The sequence below is a fragment of the Macrobrachium nipponense genome, chromosome 39 (assembly GCF_015104395.2).
Source record: "Macrobrachium nipponense isolate FS-2020 chromosome 39, ASM1510439v2, whole genome shotgun sequence".
NCBI classification, from domain to species: domain Eukaryota; kingdom Metazoa; phylum Arthropoda; class Malacostraca; order Decapoda; family Palaemonidae; genus Macrobrachium; species Macrobrachium nipponense.
In genome coordinates, this window is record NC_061099.1 from 5,203,047 (window position 1) to 5,221,137 (window position 18,091).

At 50.6% G+C, this 18,091-nt stretch overlaps 1 protein-coding gene across 1 annotated transcript in view; it reads right to left on the reverse strand.

The window, feature by feature from the left end:
• Positions 1 to 18,091, reverse strand: part of LOC135210062 (WD repeat-containing protein 35-like) — a 95,963-nt gene that overhangs the window by 17,535 nt on the left and 60,337 nt on the right. The window contains 1 exon segment of the mRNA XM_064242858.1: positions 4,481 to 4,624. Within this exon segment, the coding sequence (XP_064098928.1) occupies positions 4,481 to 4,624 (144 nt within the window).

An 18,091-nucleotide genomic window follows, 5' to 3' on the forward strand; every position in this document is an offset into this window, starting at 1 on the left:
TACGATCCCCAGATCGCGACAAAACGTTGAGGGCGTCGATCTCTGTCGTAGCAACTGCGAGCGGGAGCTCGCCAGGACTAGCCAATCGTCGAGAGACTCAGAAGACGTTTATCCCGTGCGAATGGGCCCAAGCTGACACCAGAGTGAACACTCGCGTGAACACCTGTGGGGCGGTTGAGAGACCGAAACAAAGTGCCCTGAATTGGTACACCGTCCCGTCGAACGATGAAGCGGGGAGGTACTTTCTGGAGGACTGATGGATGGGTATTTGAAAATACGCGTCCTTCAAGTCCATTGAAAGCATGAAATCGTTCCCCCTGCCTCCATCGGGAACCGCGTCGTGCGAACGAAGCGGTTCAGGGGAGAGAGGTCTATCACCGGACGCCAGCCCCCCGATGCCTTCTCCACTAGGAAGAGGCGGCTGTAAAAGCCCGGTGACTGGTCCTCCACGATTTCTACAGCTCGTTTCGCCAGCATGGTCTTGATCTCCTGTCGAAGAGCGTTGTCCTTTGCTGATCCCCGGACATAGGTCTGTAGATGGACCGGTTTGGAGATGAGGGGGGCCGAGACTCGAAGGGTAGTAGATACCCCTCCCGAAGGACGTCTACTATCCAGTTCTCGGCGCCGTAGCGCTGCCAAGTCGCCCAATGGCTCGCCAGGCACCCCCCCACTTCCGGCAGCAGGTGAGGGGGAACGCCGTCCCTAGCGTTTCCCTCCTCGTTTCGACTTCTTTCCACCACCTCCTCGGGGAAAGGAGGGCTGGGAGGAGGGCTGGTTACGGCCTCCTCTAGCAGAAGTTGAAACAACAGGAGTCTTCACACGGGGCTTGGACGGTGCAACCGTCTTCGCCGCCGTGGAAGCGCTAGGCAGTCGCTCGAGATTGCCCAGTAACCTTCGAGACTGCCTGGTGAACTAAGCGGTCACTGTCGTCAGTGCGCCGCCTTTCCACCGCAGCGTCCACCATCTCTCCAGGAAAGAGAGCTGGGGAACTCCTAAGAGGTCCATTTCGAAGCCCGAGTGCCGCCTCACGCCCGGCCCCCTCGGGTAAGGACTGCGTCCCTACGTCGAAGAACCAAGTTGGCCCACAGGTTAGCAGTCTGATGGGCGAGGTAAGAGATTGCTCTTCCTCCAGACTGGCACAGTCTCCTAAAAGAAGCGTCGTCTTCGAGAGCAGAACTCCCAGAGCCGGCCGCTACTTTGGATATTGTGAGGGACCACAAATCCAACCAGGAAACTGCCATGGAATGCTGCCATAGCGGTAGATTCCAGGGCAAGTGCCTCCTGCTGCGAGAACCATAGGTTCTCCGACAGGAGCTGCTGCAGGGACACACCTGGAGTCAGCCTCGCTAACTCCGGGTTAACCTGTTTCGGCAGTATCGGGTCTTCCGAAGGCACGTAGAATCGCCTCTGCCGCTGTAGAGGAGGAGGAAAGCAGCTTAGAAGAACCGTCCGGACTTTAGCGAGTCCTCCCGTCCTGAGACGAGATTCTCCACCTGATCCAGGACTGATCTGCAAGCTCTGATCGCGGTAAACCCCACCATCATTTTGGGCTCCCTCTTGGGACCCCAAAATGATTCGAGCCGGGACGTGGGCTCTGCCGGTGGTAGCGGCGATCCTTCCGCAAGGTCATTATGCAGACGCATCAGCTTAATGACCTCTGCAAAGTTCCTCTGTATCTCGGGAGTTACTGCGTCTTGTGGAGTAGGACCGTCCAGTCCCTCCAGCAAGAGCATATCCCGCGATACTCCTCCTTCAGAAGGAGGAACAGCGACAGACCCCTGACGGTCGCCTCCAACTACTTGCGGCGTATGTTCTGGTCGGTCCTAAAACCGTGCCTGAGCCATACGGCGTCATAGCTGGTCACGAGCGGCGCACCTCTCGTGATCGCGGGCCCTCGGTACCTCGCTCCTCCCGGTATAGCCCGAGGAGGTTGAAGGTACGGGAGAGGCAGACCTGACGCTCCCCCCCCTCGCTCGCTGGCAGGACCAGCGTGCGTGGAGGGCTGCTGCTGATCGTCAACCCGCGGTGACGGTTGAGCAGCAGGCCTAGCCTTGCCGCTCGCCTGGGGCGATTGGCTCGGCTGAGAACGTCGAGACCGATCTCTAGCGTCAGGCTAGCTGCCGCTGGTCACCGTCTCCGCCCGGTCCCATCGGGAGCGGCGGACGGGTGACCTGCTAGGCTCTCTGCTCTCTTCGCGTCGAGACCGGCCAGCGTCCTCTCGGCGCGTCGAGCCGCTGGTACCAGCCGTGGCTGGTACCCGGCAGCCGCGGGGACTCCTTCCTCGCCTCAACCCGTGGCTGGTCAGCGACCGTCACGTCAGCCCGAGCAGCCAGTTGATCGCTGCGAGAGCGTCCACTGGCCTGGCGAGAGTCGTGTGCACGACTCTCGCCAGTCTTCTGCTCCGCGCCGCTGTCTTGACGGCGAGCGAGCTCGGGCGTCAAAACTTTGGCTGGACGGTCTTTCTTTAGGAAGAGCGTCCACTCGGTGCTTCTCGCGAACGAGAAGCGGCCGAGACGGAACCTGGTTTAGCGGCAGAACCGCTAGCACCAGGTGAGGACGCACCAGCTGAGGCTGGTGCACTCTGGTCCCCGTCGACTTCTTCTTTGCAGAAGAAGCGACGGGCCCCGTTCCCGAAGGAACAGGAGGACCAGCAGAAGAGCTCCCCAACTCGCCTGAGCGAGCCGGGCCCTTAGAAGATCCCGAAGGAGTCTTCTTAGGGGGGGAGGAGGCAGCCTTCTTCTTCTTCGGCTGTTAGCCTTAGAAGTCGAAGGGGAAGGAGAGGCAGCAGACGACGAAGAAGACGAAGACGACGACGACACCTTCTTCCTCTTCCTCTTCTTCTTCGCCAGGCTCCGCAGGACAGACGTCAGGTCTTCCATCCAGGAGGGAGCCAGGGCAGTTGCCGAAGCAACAGGGCCCGACTGCACCTGTCCGGAAAGACCTGAGACTGTGACAGCACCACCAAACAGCAGGAACAACAGGAACAGGTCCGGGAACGGCAGGAACATCTGAAAGGGAATGAGCAGCAGGCACCTGATCTGAAAGGGAATGAGCGGCAGGGACAGCAACAGGTACGGCAGGCACGGCAGGTAACCCACAGGAGAGCCAGGCGTCCTGTCGGCAGCTGACCGTCATCCTCGGCACTGGCGGCAGTCCAGGGGGTACTCTTTGGGCAGCGGAAGTCCGGGGTCGGCAATACAAAGAACCCAGGTGGCGGTGGCACCGTCCTCTTTGGCACGGCAGGAATTGGTTTCTGAATTGCAGCCGTGGGTGTTACCGACATGACATGTGGTGTGTACACCAAGTGCGGTGGCATCTCATATGCTGGTGTAGAAATTGTAGTTGTTGTAGTGGTTACCGTACCATGAGTGACCACTGCCGACCCCGCCAACCGCTGAATCAACCCCTGTATGCTAGGCACTCCCTGCAGTCCCAGCGACTCCCACACCTGTCCCAGGTCGTCCTTCGCTGATGGCACTGCGGAAGCACAGTCGGGTTAGTTAGAGGGGCTTCCTCGCGCCTGGGGGGAGAGAACCCCACCCCCCCCAGAGCGGACGGAAGACCCCGAGTACAACTGGACGTCCGGGTAGCGGGCGCCCTCCTCCACACTCGACGGATCGAGAGAGGAGAAGGACTCCGCTACCCCCCCCCGCAGGGGAAGGCGCGAAACGTGGGGGCTGGCCGGGGGGCAGGAAAGAGGACGAAGTATCCGTTACCAAAGGAGTCACTGGACTTTCCGATGACTTCTTGGGCGGCCTAAGTCTCTTCCTGCCCTCGTACAGCACCCACTGCGCCTCGGACCAATGCATACAAGTCACACATGGCTCGTTGCGGGAGCACCTATCTCTCCCCCGCAAAACGAGTACAAACCTCGTGTGGATCCACATCCACAAATGATCTGAATCCGCCACATCTACGCCCCTCCAGCCCGGGACACACTCTACGGGCGACTGGGGGGCGCGGCGAAATCTCCATTTCTTCCTCACTCATCATAAATGAACAAAAGAAATGCAAAGTACTTACAAATACTCTCAATCACACTAGGAAAAGAGGGCATATACTCAAAACTCAAAGCAAACGACAAAGCGGGCAGAGCGATGACGAGCACGTCCTATCCACACACGGCCGAAAGCAAAAGTGATTTGTTTACCTCCCAGTCGCGCGGCGCGCGACGATCGGACAAGCAGTTAACTACCATTCTCCCCTTGTTCGAAGCTTACGACCGTTCCAGCTGCCGCTAGCTACTTCCTATTGTTAAAGGACCGATGGTTTGTATTACGTATCGGAACAAAACAATAACTACATATTTTGGTAACAACTGAAACACTGAAAAGTTTAGCATTGTTTTTTATAGCTGGACCTGAGGAAATTTGACTGATAATTCTGGTAAACTCTAATTTCTTATGCACAAAGGGAAACACTTTCACTGTATTTACTGAATATTCTCTTTCAACAATTAAAAAAAAATAAATCATCTTACCATTTGTGCCTGTCTGCATAATAATGACCAATGTTATTAAGGGCTTCTTCCATTTTGACATCATCACCTGATGAGCCCAATTTTAAAAGCTGCACAACTCTGAACCAGTCACCAAGTTTGCGTCGAAGACTTATAGCAAGATCCCTGAAAAATAAAATCTTATTATTATTGAAGTTTCATAACTACAGACCTGCTATTCTACATATGCTACCATTCAAAAATGAAAATTTGTCGAAAATTGCATTTTTCCTAACTATACAAACCTGAGGTCCTTTAACAATAGGAAGGTAACTAGCGGCAGCTGGGACGGTCGTAAGCTTCGAACAAGGGGAGAACGGTAGTTAACTGCTTGTCCGATCGTGCGCGTGGCAAAGAATCACTTTTGCTTTAGGCCCATGCAAAAAGTTGCAGAGTGAGGGGTGGCATGAGGTGGGACTATATGTAAAGGACCTCAGGTTTGTATAGTTAGGAAAAATGCAATTTTCGACAAATTGTCATTTGTTCCGATACGTAATACAAACCCTCGGTCCTTTAACAATAGGAAGACTCACCTATTGGTGGGAGGAATCTGAGTCTTTTTGGTGAACAGACTGGTGTTCGTCCAACCTTGGAATGACTCCCTGGTCGTAAGAGCGAGGGAGGTGTCCAAGCCTCTGTCCGATTGATCGGGGTGTGCACCGCAGGATCAATGGTCAGACCTCTGAGCCGAGTACTAAGAGAGAGGCAAGCGTATCTCGTTGTACCAGCAAGCAAGAACTTGTTCCTTTACCAAAGGCAACATAAAGTTATGGGTTTGTCTCAAGTAGGCATCCACTCCCTCCCCCTTGTTGGAGGAAGTGGAGGATATTTGCTTCTATCCCTAACTAAAGGAATAGATTGGGGCTCTGTCGAGTAGCTTACCTGCATCATATTCCTTTCCAGCCCACAGGTAGAGTGAGAGAAAGATGGGGAAGAGAAGCCAGTCGCACTCTCATTCACACATTCATTTCTACAGTCACACCAGGAATCGATGCTGTTCTGCCTGCTCGGGTGCTGGGTAAGCTTACACAACATGTTGAGCAGCCACCACAGGTCCCAAGGAAAAAGTATCCAAGGACTTGTGGGCAATATCCCGAAGGTAGAAGGACGTGAAGGTGGTCTGGTTGGCCCAGACACCTGCCTTCAGGACCTGCACCACGGAGAAGTTCTTACGGAACGCCAAAGAGGGTCCAATACCTGACTTCGTGGGCTCTCGGACGGAGCGTACGGATGTCGTCACTACCATCAGCCTCGTACGCTCTCCTGATCACCTCACGCAGCCAGAAAGAAAGAGTGTTCTTGGATACTTCTTTCTTGGTAACCCCAGTGCTAACGAAGAGGCGTCGACACTCAGGCCTGAGGTGTCGAGTTCTCTTCAGATAGCGCCGTAGCGCCCTCACAGGACAAAGCAGCATCTCATCCATATCGTTGTCGGTGAAATCCATTAGGGAGGGGATTGTGAAAAACTCAAACCTGTCGTCAGGGATCGACGGATTCTGAGTCTTAGCTATGAAGTTCGGGATGAAATCGAGCGTCACAGATCCCCATCCCCTGGAATGTTTAACATTGAAGGACAGACCATGAAGTTCCCCTACTCTCTTCGCCGATGCCAGGGCCAGCAAGAAGAGGGTCTTGAGGGTCAGACCCCTGTCTGACGACTCTCGGAGTGGCTCGAATGGTCTTCGAGTCAAACTCCTAAGGACGAGAGTCACATCCCACTCAGGGGGCCTGAGTTCCCTGGGTTGACAAGACCTTTCGAAGCTCCTCATAAGCAAGGAAATCTCGAACGAATTCGAGATATCCAGTCCCCTCAGTTTTAGGACAAGGGCCAGGGCGGCTCTGTATCCTTTGACTGTGGGTACTGAGAGGAGCTTCTCTCGGCGAAGAAAAACGAGGAAATTTGCTACCTGCTGAAGAGTGGCTCTGAGAGGAGATAGACCCCGTCTACGACACCAACCACAGAAGACGGCCCACTTCCCCTGGTACACAGCTGCAGAGGACTGTCGGAAGTGTCTAGCCATCTCTGTTGCTGCGCTACGAGAAAAGCCTCTCGTTTGCAAGAGATGGTGGATAACAGCCAGCCGTGAAGTTGTAGGGACTGGACTGCTCGGTGGTACCGTTCTACGTGTGGCTGGGCTAGAAGGTTGTGCCAGTAGGGCTTCTCTCTCGGTTCTTCCACAAGAAGAGCCAGCAGGTCCGGATACCAAATGGCTTGAGGTCGTTTGGGAGCCACGAGGATCATCCTGAGATTTGGAGTGGCCAGCGCTCGGCTGATCACTTTCCGAATCAGACAGAAGGGAGGAAAGGCGTAGACGAAGAGGTTGTCCCAGGGGTGTTGAAGAGCGTCCTCTGCAGCTGCCCATGGGTCCGGCATGGCTGAACAAAAAACCTGGAGTTTTTTGTTGTGCCGGGTGGCGAACAGGTCTATGACTGGACGCCCCCACAGGTTGAAGAGCCTTTCTGCCACTTCTGGGTGTAGAGACCACTCGGTTCCTATCACCTGATCCCAACGGCTGAGCTTGTCTGCTACTACATTCCTCTTGCCTGGAATGTAGCGTGCTGACAGCTCTATTGAGTGAGCCGTGGCCCACTCGTGCACCTGCACGGTCAACTGGTGTAGCGGGAGAGACACTAGGCCCCCCTGCTTGTTGATGTATGCCACTACTGTGGTGTTGTCGCACATCAACACCACTGAGTGTCCCACCAAGCGGTCCTGGAATTCTTGGAGAGCGTAGAACGCCGCCTTGAGTTCCAGGACATTGATGTGAAGGTGCTTGTCGTGATGGTCCCACACACCTGCAGTCAGCAACTCCTCCAGGTGTGCGCCCCATCCCTCGGTTGATGCGTCTGAAAACAGCAACATCTCCGGGGGGGGAGTGCGTAGCGGCACTCCTCTTAAGAGGTTCCTGTCGTCGAGCCACCAGGCTAGGTCCTGCCTCACTTTCTCCATGAGGGACACGGGGAAATAAGGTGGATCCTTTACCTGTGATCAACTCTCCCTTAGTCTCCACTGGAGAGACCGCAGGTGAAGACGTCCATGAGGAACTAACTTCTCGAGTGACGACAGGTGGCCGATCACGACTTGCCATTGCTGAGCTGCCTGTTCCTGCCGAGACAGGAACCGGCCGGCTGCCTCCCTGAATCTGCTGATCCTCAAGTCTGTGGGGCGGACTTGAGCTGTCACCGTATCGATCAGCATACCCAGGTACTTCATCTTCTGCTTGGGTTCGAGATCGGACTTCTCATAGTTTATCACGATCCCCAGATCGCGACAAAACTTGAGAAGTCAATCCCTGTCCTGTAGCAACTGCGAGCGGCAGCTCGCCAGGACCAGCCAATCGTCGAGATACCTCAGAAGACGTATCCCGTGCGAATGGGCCCAAGCAGACACCAGAGTGAACACCTGTGGGGCGGTTGACAGACCGAAGCAAAGTGCCCTGAATTGGTACACCGTCCCGTCGAAGATGAAGCGGAGGTACTTTCTGGAGGACTGATGGATGGGTATTTGAAAATACGCATCCTTCAAGTCCACTGAAAGCATGAAATCGTTCTCCCTGATGGAGTCGAGCACGGACCGTGCCGTCTCCATCTTGAACCGAGTCTGGCGAACAAATCGGTTCAGGGGAGAGAGATCTATCACAGGGCGCCAGCACCCCGATGCCTTCTCCACTAAGAAAAGGCGGCTGTAAAAGCCCGGTGACCGATCCTCAACGATTTCTACAGCTTGTTTGGTCAGCATGGTCTTGATCTCCTGCCGAAGAGCGTTGTCCTTTGAAGAACCCTGGACATAAGTCTGAAGATGGACCGGGTTGGAGGTGAGGGGTGGCCGAGATTCGAAGGGTAGTAGATATCCCTCCCGAAGGACGTCTACTATCCAGGTCTCTGCACCGTAGCGCTGCCAAGATGCCCAGTGGCTCGCCAGGCACCCCCCCACTTCCGGCAGCAGGTGAGGGGGAACACCGTCCCTAGCGTTTCCCACCTCGCTTCGACTTCTTCCCAGCACCTCCTCGGGGAAAGGAGGGCTGGGAGGAGGGCTGGTTACGGCCTCCTCTACCAGAAGTTGAAGCAGCAAGAGTCTTTCCTCGGGGCTTCGATGGAGCAGCCGTCTTAGCAGCCGAGGAAGCGCTAGCTAAACTCTTAGGCTTAGCCGCAGTAGCTCGAGGTTGCCCAGAAACCTTCGAGACTGCCTGGTGAACCAGACGGTCACTGTCATCAGTGCGCCGTCTCTCCACCGCAGCGTCCACCATCTCTCCAGGAAAGAGAGCGGAGGAACTCTTGATAGGTCCATTACGAAGTCCATTTACCACCTCACGCCCAGCCCCCTTGGCTACTCGTGTAAGGACTGCGTCCCTACGACGGAGCACCAAGTTGGCCCACAGGTGTGCCGTCTGATGGGCGAGGTAGGAGATGGCCCTACCTCCAGACTGGCACAGTCTCCTGAACGCCGGGTCGTCTTCAAGGGCAGAGCCCCCAGAGTCGGCCGCGACTTTGGATACTGTGAGGGACCACAGATCCAACCAAGAGACTGCCTGAAATGCTGCCATAGCGGTAGCTTCCAGGCCCAGTGCCTCCTGCTGCGAGAACCACAGGTTCTCCGACAGGAGCTGCTGCAGGGACACACCTGGAGTTAGCCTAGCTAGCTCCGGGTTAACCTGTTTGGGCGGTATTGGATCTTCCGAAGGCACGTAGAATTTCCGCTGTCACTGCAGAGGAGGAGGAAGTAGCTTGGAAGACCGTTCTGACTTCAGTGAATCCTCTCATCCTGAGACGAAATTCTCCACTTGGTCAAGGACTTAGTCTGCAAGCTCCGATTGCGGCAAACCCACCGTCAATTTGGGTTTCCCGTTCTTCGGGTGCCCCAAAAATGACTCGAACCGTAGGGACGTGGGCTCGGATGGTGGGAGCCCTTCCCCCAGGTCGTTGTGCTGACGAATCAGCGCAATAACCTGGGCAAAGTTCCTCTGGATCTCGGGAGTTACAGCGTCCTGAGGAGTAGGACCGTCCAGTCCCTCCAACAAGAGCAGCTCTCGAGACCCTCCTCCTTCAGAAGGAGGACCAGCAACAGACCCCTGACGGTCTCCTCCAGTCACTTGCGCGTACGACCTGGCTGGTCCTAAGACCATACCTGGCACGTGCGGCGTCGTGACGGGATCGTGAGCGGCGCACCTCTCACGATCACTCCTGGCTACCTCGCTCTTCCCGGCGTATCCCGAGGAAGTTGAAGGTAGTGGAGAGGCAGACCTGACGCTCCCCCCCCCGCTCGCTGGCAGGACCAGCGTACGTGGGGGGCTGCAGCCGATCACCAACCCGCGGTGGGGATCGATCTGCAGGCCTGGCCGTGCCGCTCACCTGTGGCGAGCGGCTCGACTGAGCACGTCGACCCCGGTCCTGTGCGTCAGACGAGCTGCTGCTGGTCGCCCTATCCGCCCGGTCCCTGTGGGAGCGGCGGTCAGGTGACCTGCAGAGCTCGCTTTCGCGGTGAGACCGGTGAGCGTCCTCGCAGCACATCAAACTCGGCTGGTACCGTCGGTCGAGGGGACCTCTTCCCAGCCTCAACCCGTGGCCGGTCAGAGACCGTCACGTTCACCCGAGGTACCGGCTGGTCACTGCGAGAGTGGCCGCTGGCCTGGCGAGAGTCACCTGAGCGGCTCTCGACAGTCTTCTGCTCCGTGCCTCGGTCTTGACGCTGAGCGAACTCTGGCGTCTTAACTTTGGCTGCACGATCTCCCGAAGGAGACCGTACACTCGGAACTTCTCGCGGACGAGAAGCCGAGCCGGTACCTGGCTTAGCAGCAGAGCTGCCAAGACCAGGCGAGGGTGTACCAGCGGTAGCCAACACACCCCTGGTCCCCGTCTTCTTCTTCTTCTCAGAAGAGGAGACGGACCCCGTTCCCGAAGGAACAGGAAGACCAGCAGAAGAACCCCCCATCACACCAGAGACGAGCCCTTCGAAGGTCCCGAAGGAGCCTTCTTAGGGGGGGAGGAGGCAGCCTTCTTCTTCTTCTTCAGCTTGGAAGCCTTAGAAGTCGAAGGGGGAGAGGCGGCAGCAGACGACGAAGAAGACGATGAAGACGACGACGACACCTTCCTCTTCTTCATCAGCTCTCTCAGGACGGACGTCAGGTCTTCCATCCAGGCCGGAGCCGGGGCAATTGCCGAAGCAACACGGCCCGACTGCACCTGTCCGGAAAGACCTGAGTCCGGGGCAGCACTTCCATGACGAGACACGACGTGGGCAGGGGCAGGCACGGCAGGAACGTCAACAGCAGGAGCAGCAACAGCAGGAACAGCAATAGCAGGAGCGTCACACACAGCAAGCCTCACAGGAGCGGCGCGAGCGGCTGGGCCAGCGACAACATCGGCGACAGGTACGGCACCATAGTCAGGCGTCCCAGGCGTCTTACAATCAGCCACCGTCATCCTAGGAACAGGCGGCAGGTCCAGGGGAGAACTCTTTGGGCAGCGGAAGTCCGGGGTCGGCAGCACAAAGAAACCAGGTGGAGGTGGCACGCCCCTCCTTGGCACGGCAGCGATCGGCATTTGGATAGATGCTGTCGGGGTCACCGAAGCAATGTGCTGCGTATACACCACGTGCGGAGGGGTGGCGTATTCTGGAGTAGACAAGGTAGTCGTTGTAGTGGTCACCACTCCATGAGTAACCACTGCTGACCCCGCCAACCGCTGAATCAAGCCCTGGATACTGGGGGCACCCTGCAGTCCCAATGACGCCCACACCTGCCCAAGGTCGTCACTCACAGAAGGCACACCTGAGGGAGGAAAAGTCGGGTCAGTTAGAGGGGCACCCTCAAGCTTGGGGGAGGATGAACCCCACCCAGAGCGGACGGAAGACCCCAAATACAACTGTACATCCGGGTATCGGGCGCCTTCCTACACACTCGACAGATCGAATGAGGAGCAGGACTCCGAAACCCCCCCCGCAGGGGAAGGCGCGAACCGTGGGGGCTGATCTGGGGGTAGGAAGGATGACGAGGTATCCGTCACCAAAGGAGTCCCTGGAGAGCTTTCCGACGACTCCTTGGCTGGTCTACGCCTCTTCCTACCCTCATACAGCACCCACTGCGCCTCGGACCAATTATCACATACATTGCACGGATCGGCCCGGGAGCATTCTCGCCCCCGGCACCAAGAACACAATTCATGCGGATCAATCTCTGGGAAAGAGCGAAAGCCGCCACATTTACGCCCCTCCAGCCCCGGGGGGCGGGACCACTCTACTGGGCGACGCGGGGGGCGCGGCGAAAGCTCCATTTCCAGATCCATAATTCAATCACAATTCAATTACCGTATATACTCGAGTAACGTGCGATCTCGCATATCATGCGACCCCCAAATTTTCACCAATAAACAGTGGTTTTGTCATGTATCATGCGAGTTCCTTTTCTGAGAGCGTCAGTTCATAAGGTTGGTGGTTTAGCATGCTAATGGCCGAGTCATTCAGATGTGTGCTGCTGCTAGTCAAGTTACGGTAATTTTCTTACTAATCTCGAGAATTGAATATAAAATCTCAAGATTAAGAAAGAATCCTAAGATAATAAAATAATTGTAAAAATAACACGCCTTGGAGTCCTAAATAATTCTCTCTCTCTCTCTCTCTCTCTCAGGAATAAATACTGTAATTTGAGTCTTTCACCACCGGGTATCAGTAAATTTGTAGACATTGTGTGCGTTTTTTTTAAAAAAAATGTGCAGTACACACATTCCGATGTTTCGGTTTTTGGAATTTTTTTCAGATTTCGGAAATGTGAGGTCAGATGCATAATCAAACAAACATCACTACTGCAGCAAAAACATTTTTTCCCTTTATGTTTTTCATTATTGTTATTTATTAATTACAGTTTATTTAAATAAATATTAATATAATACTGTTAAATGAATGTGAGATAACTAAGATCACCTATAACAAAATAGTGGGACAATTAATACCATATGTTCACTAATAGCTATTATTTTTAAAACAAACATTCCGTAAAACGCAAAAATATATGTACATGACAATCAAAATATAATAATGTTTTGCAGTTCACTTGTGAATTTTAACAATAAGTATGACTATATAAATTTATTTAATTTTCACCATATCGATCTGAAGTTGAAGAGTCGTAAATTTTGAGGATGGTCCGGGAAAAGGATTTGTACTTCGTGATTATGTATCGCTACAACACCATGTGGTATTTTCATACCACTATATTGATGACGCATCGCTACGACACACTGGTATTTTTCATACCACTATACATTAAAGTTAAAATGATCATATTATATTATTGTTTTCACGAAGAAATAATTATATAAAGAAAATTATTGAGTAATTTTTGCCGTCAGCAGTCAGAAAATCACGAACATGGTAACGTTCTAAACTAGAGCCATCCACGGCATATGTCTATAAATAGAACAGAAGCAGAGGGCAGTCATTGGATAACAGATCACCATGGCTACCAACCAACCAATCAGGTGTTAAGTTATACTACTCAGTGAATTTCTTAGAATGAACGTTTACACACGCGAAGCTAACGATGATGTGTGTGTTTTGCATACAATACGTAGTTTTAGTTTTTATTAGTGTAAGTATTTTACTGATTACATGAAGAATAGAATGATTCCTTCTCATTACTTTGAATGCAAAATGGTTTGAAGATTCTTCCGCAAAAAGAAAAGAAAAAAAAAAATCTTTAGAAGATGATACCTATTTACTAACGCGGTTGACATAGCTTCAAAACAAATTTCAGCTCTTTAATCTCTGGAAAAATGTTAATCTTTCTGTCCGCTGGTCACACTCTTTATATCCCCGGCGACTAACAACAACAAAATTTGTTTGTTTGTTTTATCTTCCAAGATGTAGGTATTTATTACCTGTAGGTACAGCACATTTTTTAACAGTATGCCCATGCACACACACACAGTTGCGCTTGTGCTAATACCTACTGGTTTCAGAGACTCAAGTTAACACTACAGTATAGTTGAGAGGGGAGAGAGAGAGTTCATCCTAGATGGCCTTGGTTCATCTCTCCATCTCTCGAGGAATGTCACGATTTGTTCCCTGCTCTTTGTAAATTTAGTCCATGCGACTGACAGCAACAAAATTCACATTTTTCTTTCTTCCAGATATGAATTACCCGTACTACACATTTTTAACAAGCATGAACACACTGCATTATACTCTCTCTCTCTCAAAAAAGATACCGTCAATTCAATTTATCAGTATCTTTTCCTGATAGACAGACAAAGTAAATATTTAGGACTCCAAGGCTTGGCATATGTCAATTATTATCATCATCTTGGGATTTTCCATGGTCAACTCTTGGGATTAGTAAGAAAAATGCGATTATTTGAGTAGCAGTAGCAGCAGCTGCAGCGCACACCCAAACGAATCGGGTAAGCCTAGCACGCAGAACAATAGTATTTACAAAATGAGCCGAGCTCTCTGGCTGGGCTGTTTTGGTCCTCCCACGTGTTTGATCGCATATCTGCCAAATTTATAACAACAACAGAGATAAAACCATTTCTCCCATTACAGATAACAAATATTATCTTTTCCGTTACGCAGAATTCTAAATAAATTACGTAAGTTCACGATTGATAAAGTTTTTTTTATGCAATAACAAGAAACGGAGTCAGATTTTCTATCACCATGGCATCTCCTCTTGGTGCTGTTGCGAATATTTCAACCAGTTCCGCGTGCGTTTAAATCCATACTGACTGTACAGTCTGGAGGCAGTTCTCCCTTCTACACATATCTTGATTTCTTAATATCGTAGGTATGGAATAAATTGGTGAGCAAGGAAATATGAAATAAAGCATAACAGAGTAAGATTGACGAGTGAGAAAATAAACAATCGTATACAAGCAGATTCTCTCTCTCTCTCTCTCTCTCTCCGAGACAAAATAATAGATAGGAAACAATGACTGAATATTGCTTGAATGCGATAGGGCAAAGTTTTGGCCTGACTGAAGTGTGGAGTGACTTTGACACCGACTACAAGTTATTCCTGGTCATCTCACAGCCATGGATAGACATCAACTTCACAGCCGAGAAAGGGCAATCGTATACAAAAATAATTAGGTATGGAAAATGCGAAATGCGGGCCTATGTTGTCCCCACGGTCCAGATACATTTGTATCTGGACCGTGGTTGTCCCATAAAAAAAGCTCTCGCTCGGACAGCTGAGGTTTAGGAGAGAGAGAGAGGAGAGAGAGAGAGAGAGAGAGAGAGAGAGAGAGAGAGAGAGAGAGAGAGAGAGAGAGAGCAGGGCCGAATAGGGAGATTAAAGTACCTGGGAATGAAAACCCCTTATAATCTTATAATTATAGCCTCGGGGTTTGTCTCAAGGACATTCAAAGGTCTGTCAAACACGGGCAGTTGTTGTTTAGCATAAGGGCAGATCTTTAAAAGCCACGCCAGAGAGCTCGCCACGGTGACAAGACTATACATGAAATGATCAAAGATCTGGAAGATGACGAATATGACTGCATTCATGGCGAAGAATTCAGAGCAGTATTTGATGATACGGACACGGAGAGCGACTTGCGAGGATTTTAATTTATTAATTTTATGCCTTTTTTTTACTTTAATAAATTTTCACTTAACTGCGTATCCTAAAATAAAAATAATAGTTCAAGTAACAAATGTTTCTTTTACCGAGTAAAACAAAAAGTAAAAATTCCTTCGGTATTGTGCCTTTACAACTGATTTGGAAGTTATAGATGGTTAGTCTAGAACAGTTAAACATGCTGTATAAACCAAAATAATGCAAATGGTGCATGATCGCTCTTTTGTATTTTAAAATACAATAGTAATATGAGAATGCATACAATATTATTGGGTATAGTGAAGTACAAGTAAAGCATAACTTTTTAAAAGATCTACTGTTTTCCTCCGGTAGTAACTATCGCAATCTGCCAATTTGGGAAAGCATAGACGGTACGCTAATTTTATACCGCGTGTATGATGCGACCCCTTTAAAATTAACTTCAAAATTAGGTTTCAAAAGTCGCATAATATGCGAGTATATACGGTAATAATGAAAAAATAAAAAGAGTACTTACAATTTCATTCACAACCAACTAAACAAACCAGTTAGAAGAAATTGTAAACTTTCAAAGCACACGACGAAATAGCGGGCAGAGAGCGATGACGAGCACGTCCTGTCAAACCACGGCCGAAAGCAAAAGTGATTCTTCACCTCTCCGCGTGCACGATCGGACAAGCAGTTAACTACCGTTCTCCCCTTGTTCGAAGCTTACGACCGTCCCAGCTGCCGCTAGTTACCTTCCTATTGTTAAAGGACCGAGGGTTTGTATTACGTATCGGAACAATGAAACAGTTAGCATAATCATCACACAATGGAAGATCTCCGTAGTCTTTGCAATGTTGCTTTAGCATACAATGCTGTCTATCTTTTACTAACTCATTTACTTTGATTTCTTCATATGCTTATTTTCACCTTTATATATGAATTTATAAAGGTGGCGATGGTCTCCTTAAACTACACTATATAATAATGATGACAGATGGTAGTCCCTTACTTAAATCACAAGCGTCAATGATGCACTCACCAAAAATGCAAGGGACTTTTTATACAAATCAGAATTTTTAATGAACACTATATACAGTACATATACAAATGAAGATGCTACTTGAGAGAAATGCTCTACTACAGCTCTTTAGTTTTCTTGCTCAATAAGATATTGAAGTGGGAAACAATATAACATTATGTTCCTTAGAAACCAAATAAATAACATGAATTATAAGTAAAAAGCTTGAATGGCAGCAAAAGTAGGCAGATGATGAAGCTAGCCAAAAAAAAAAAAAAAAAAAAAAAAAAAAAAATCTGCACTCGCATCTGCCCTTACTCCAGTCTTTGGACTACATAGTACTGCTTTTCTCAGCATGAAAGGTGCAAATTATTTCCAGAAATAAGTCCAGAAATCTACTGTACATCCTAAAAGGCAAAGGTTGTTTTTCATGGGCCTATCTTAAGCAGGTTATCTTTACTCCACAATAATTAGACCTGTGTATAATCTCTGAATATGTATTAATCAAACTTAGTTGAGATGCTAAATAAACAAAAGTCATAAAAATATAACTACAAAATAACAATTTGTCGGAAATTGTATTTTTCCTTACTATACAAACCTGAGGTCCTTTAACAATAGGAAGGTTATTAGCGGCAGCTGAACCGGTCGTAAGCTTCGAACAAGGGGGTTCAGTAGTTAACTGCTTGTCCCGCAGTTGGCGGTCATCTCGACTGCGAGGAGAGGAGTCACTTTGCTTTAGGCCCAGGAAAACGCAGAGTGAGGGGTGGCATGAGGTGGGACTATATGTAAAGGACCTCAGGTTTGTATAGTTGGGAAAAATACAATTTTCGACAAACTGTCATTTGTTCCGGTACGTATACAAACCCTCGGTCCTTTAACAATAGGAAGATTCACTTATTGGTGGGTGGAATCTAAGTCTTCTGAACAGACTGGTGTTCGTCCTACCTTGGTTCCCTCCCTGGTCGTAAGAGCAAAGGAAGGGATCCTAGCCTCTAGAGGGAGGCAAGTGTACCTCTTATAAATAGCAACAAATGCAAGAACTAGTTCCTACTTCAAGAGCCAAGATGAAGTCATGGGTTTGTCTTTTGTTGGCGTCCACTCGCCCCTTGTTGGGGAGTGGTGGATAGAAACTCCTATCCCTAATGAAAGGGATAGGATGGAGCTCGGTTGTGTAGCTTACCTGCATCGGCCTCCTGTTCAGCGTAGTGACGACCGAGGCCCTCTGCCCACAGGTAGAGGAGGAAGAACGAACGAGGAAGAGAAGCCAGTCACACACTCTTTCACTCGTCCATTCATGCAGTCACACAAGGATGCGATGCTGTTCTGTCCGCTCGGGTGCTGGGTAGACTACACAACTTGTTGAGCAGCCACCACGGGTCCCATGGAAAAAGTGTCCAAGGACCTGTGGGTAATATCCTGAAGGTGAAAGGAAGTAAAGGTGGTCTGGTTAGGCCAAACCCCTGCCTTCAGAACCTGCGCCAGGGAGAAGTTCTTGCGGAACGCAAGGGTTAGACTAATACCTCTGACTTCGTGGGCTCTCGGACGAAGAGTACGGGTGTCGTCACTACCATCCGCGTCGTACGCCCTCCTGATCACCTCACGTAGCCAGAAAGAAAGTGTTCTTGGAAACTTCTTTCTTGGTAACCCCGACGCTAACGAAGAGGCATCGAAGGCCTGAGGTGTCGAGTTCTCTTCAGATAGCACTGTAGCACCCTCACAGGACAAAGCAGCATCTCATCCGCATCGTTGTCAGTGAAGTCCTTCAGGGAGGGGATCGTGATCGTGAAAGACTTAAACCGGTCGTCAGGGACCGAAGGATTCTGAGTCTTCGCTACGAAGTTCGGGATGAAATCGAGCGTCACGGATCCCCATCCCCTCGAATGCTTGACATTGAAGGAAAGACCATGAAGTTCCCCTACTCTCTTCGCCTATGCCAGGGCCAACAAGAAGAGGGTCTTGAGGGTCAGATCCCTGTCTGACGACTCTCGGAGTGGCTCGAAGGGTCTGCGAGTCAAACTACTAAGGACGAGAGTCACA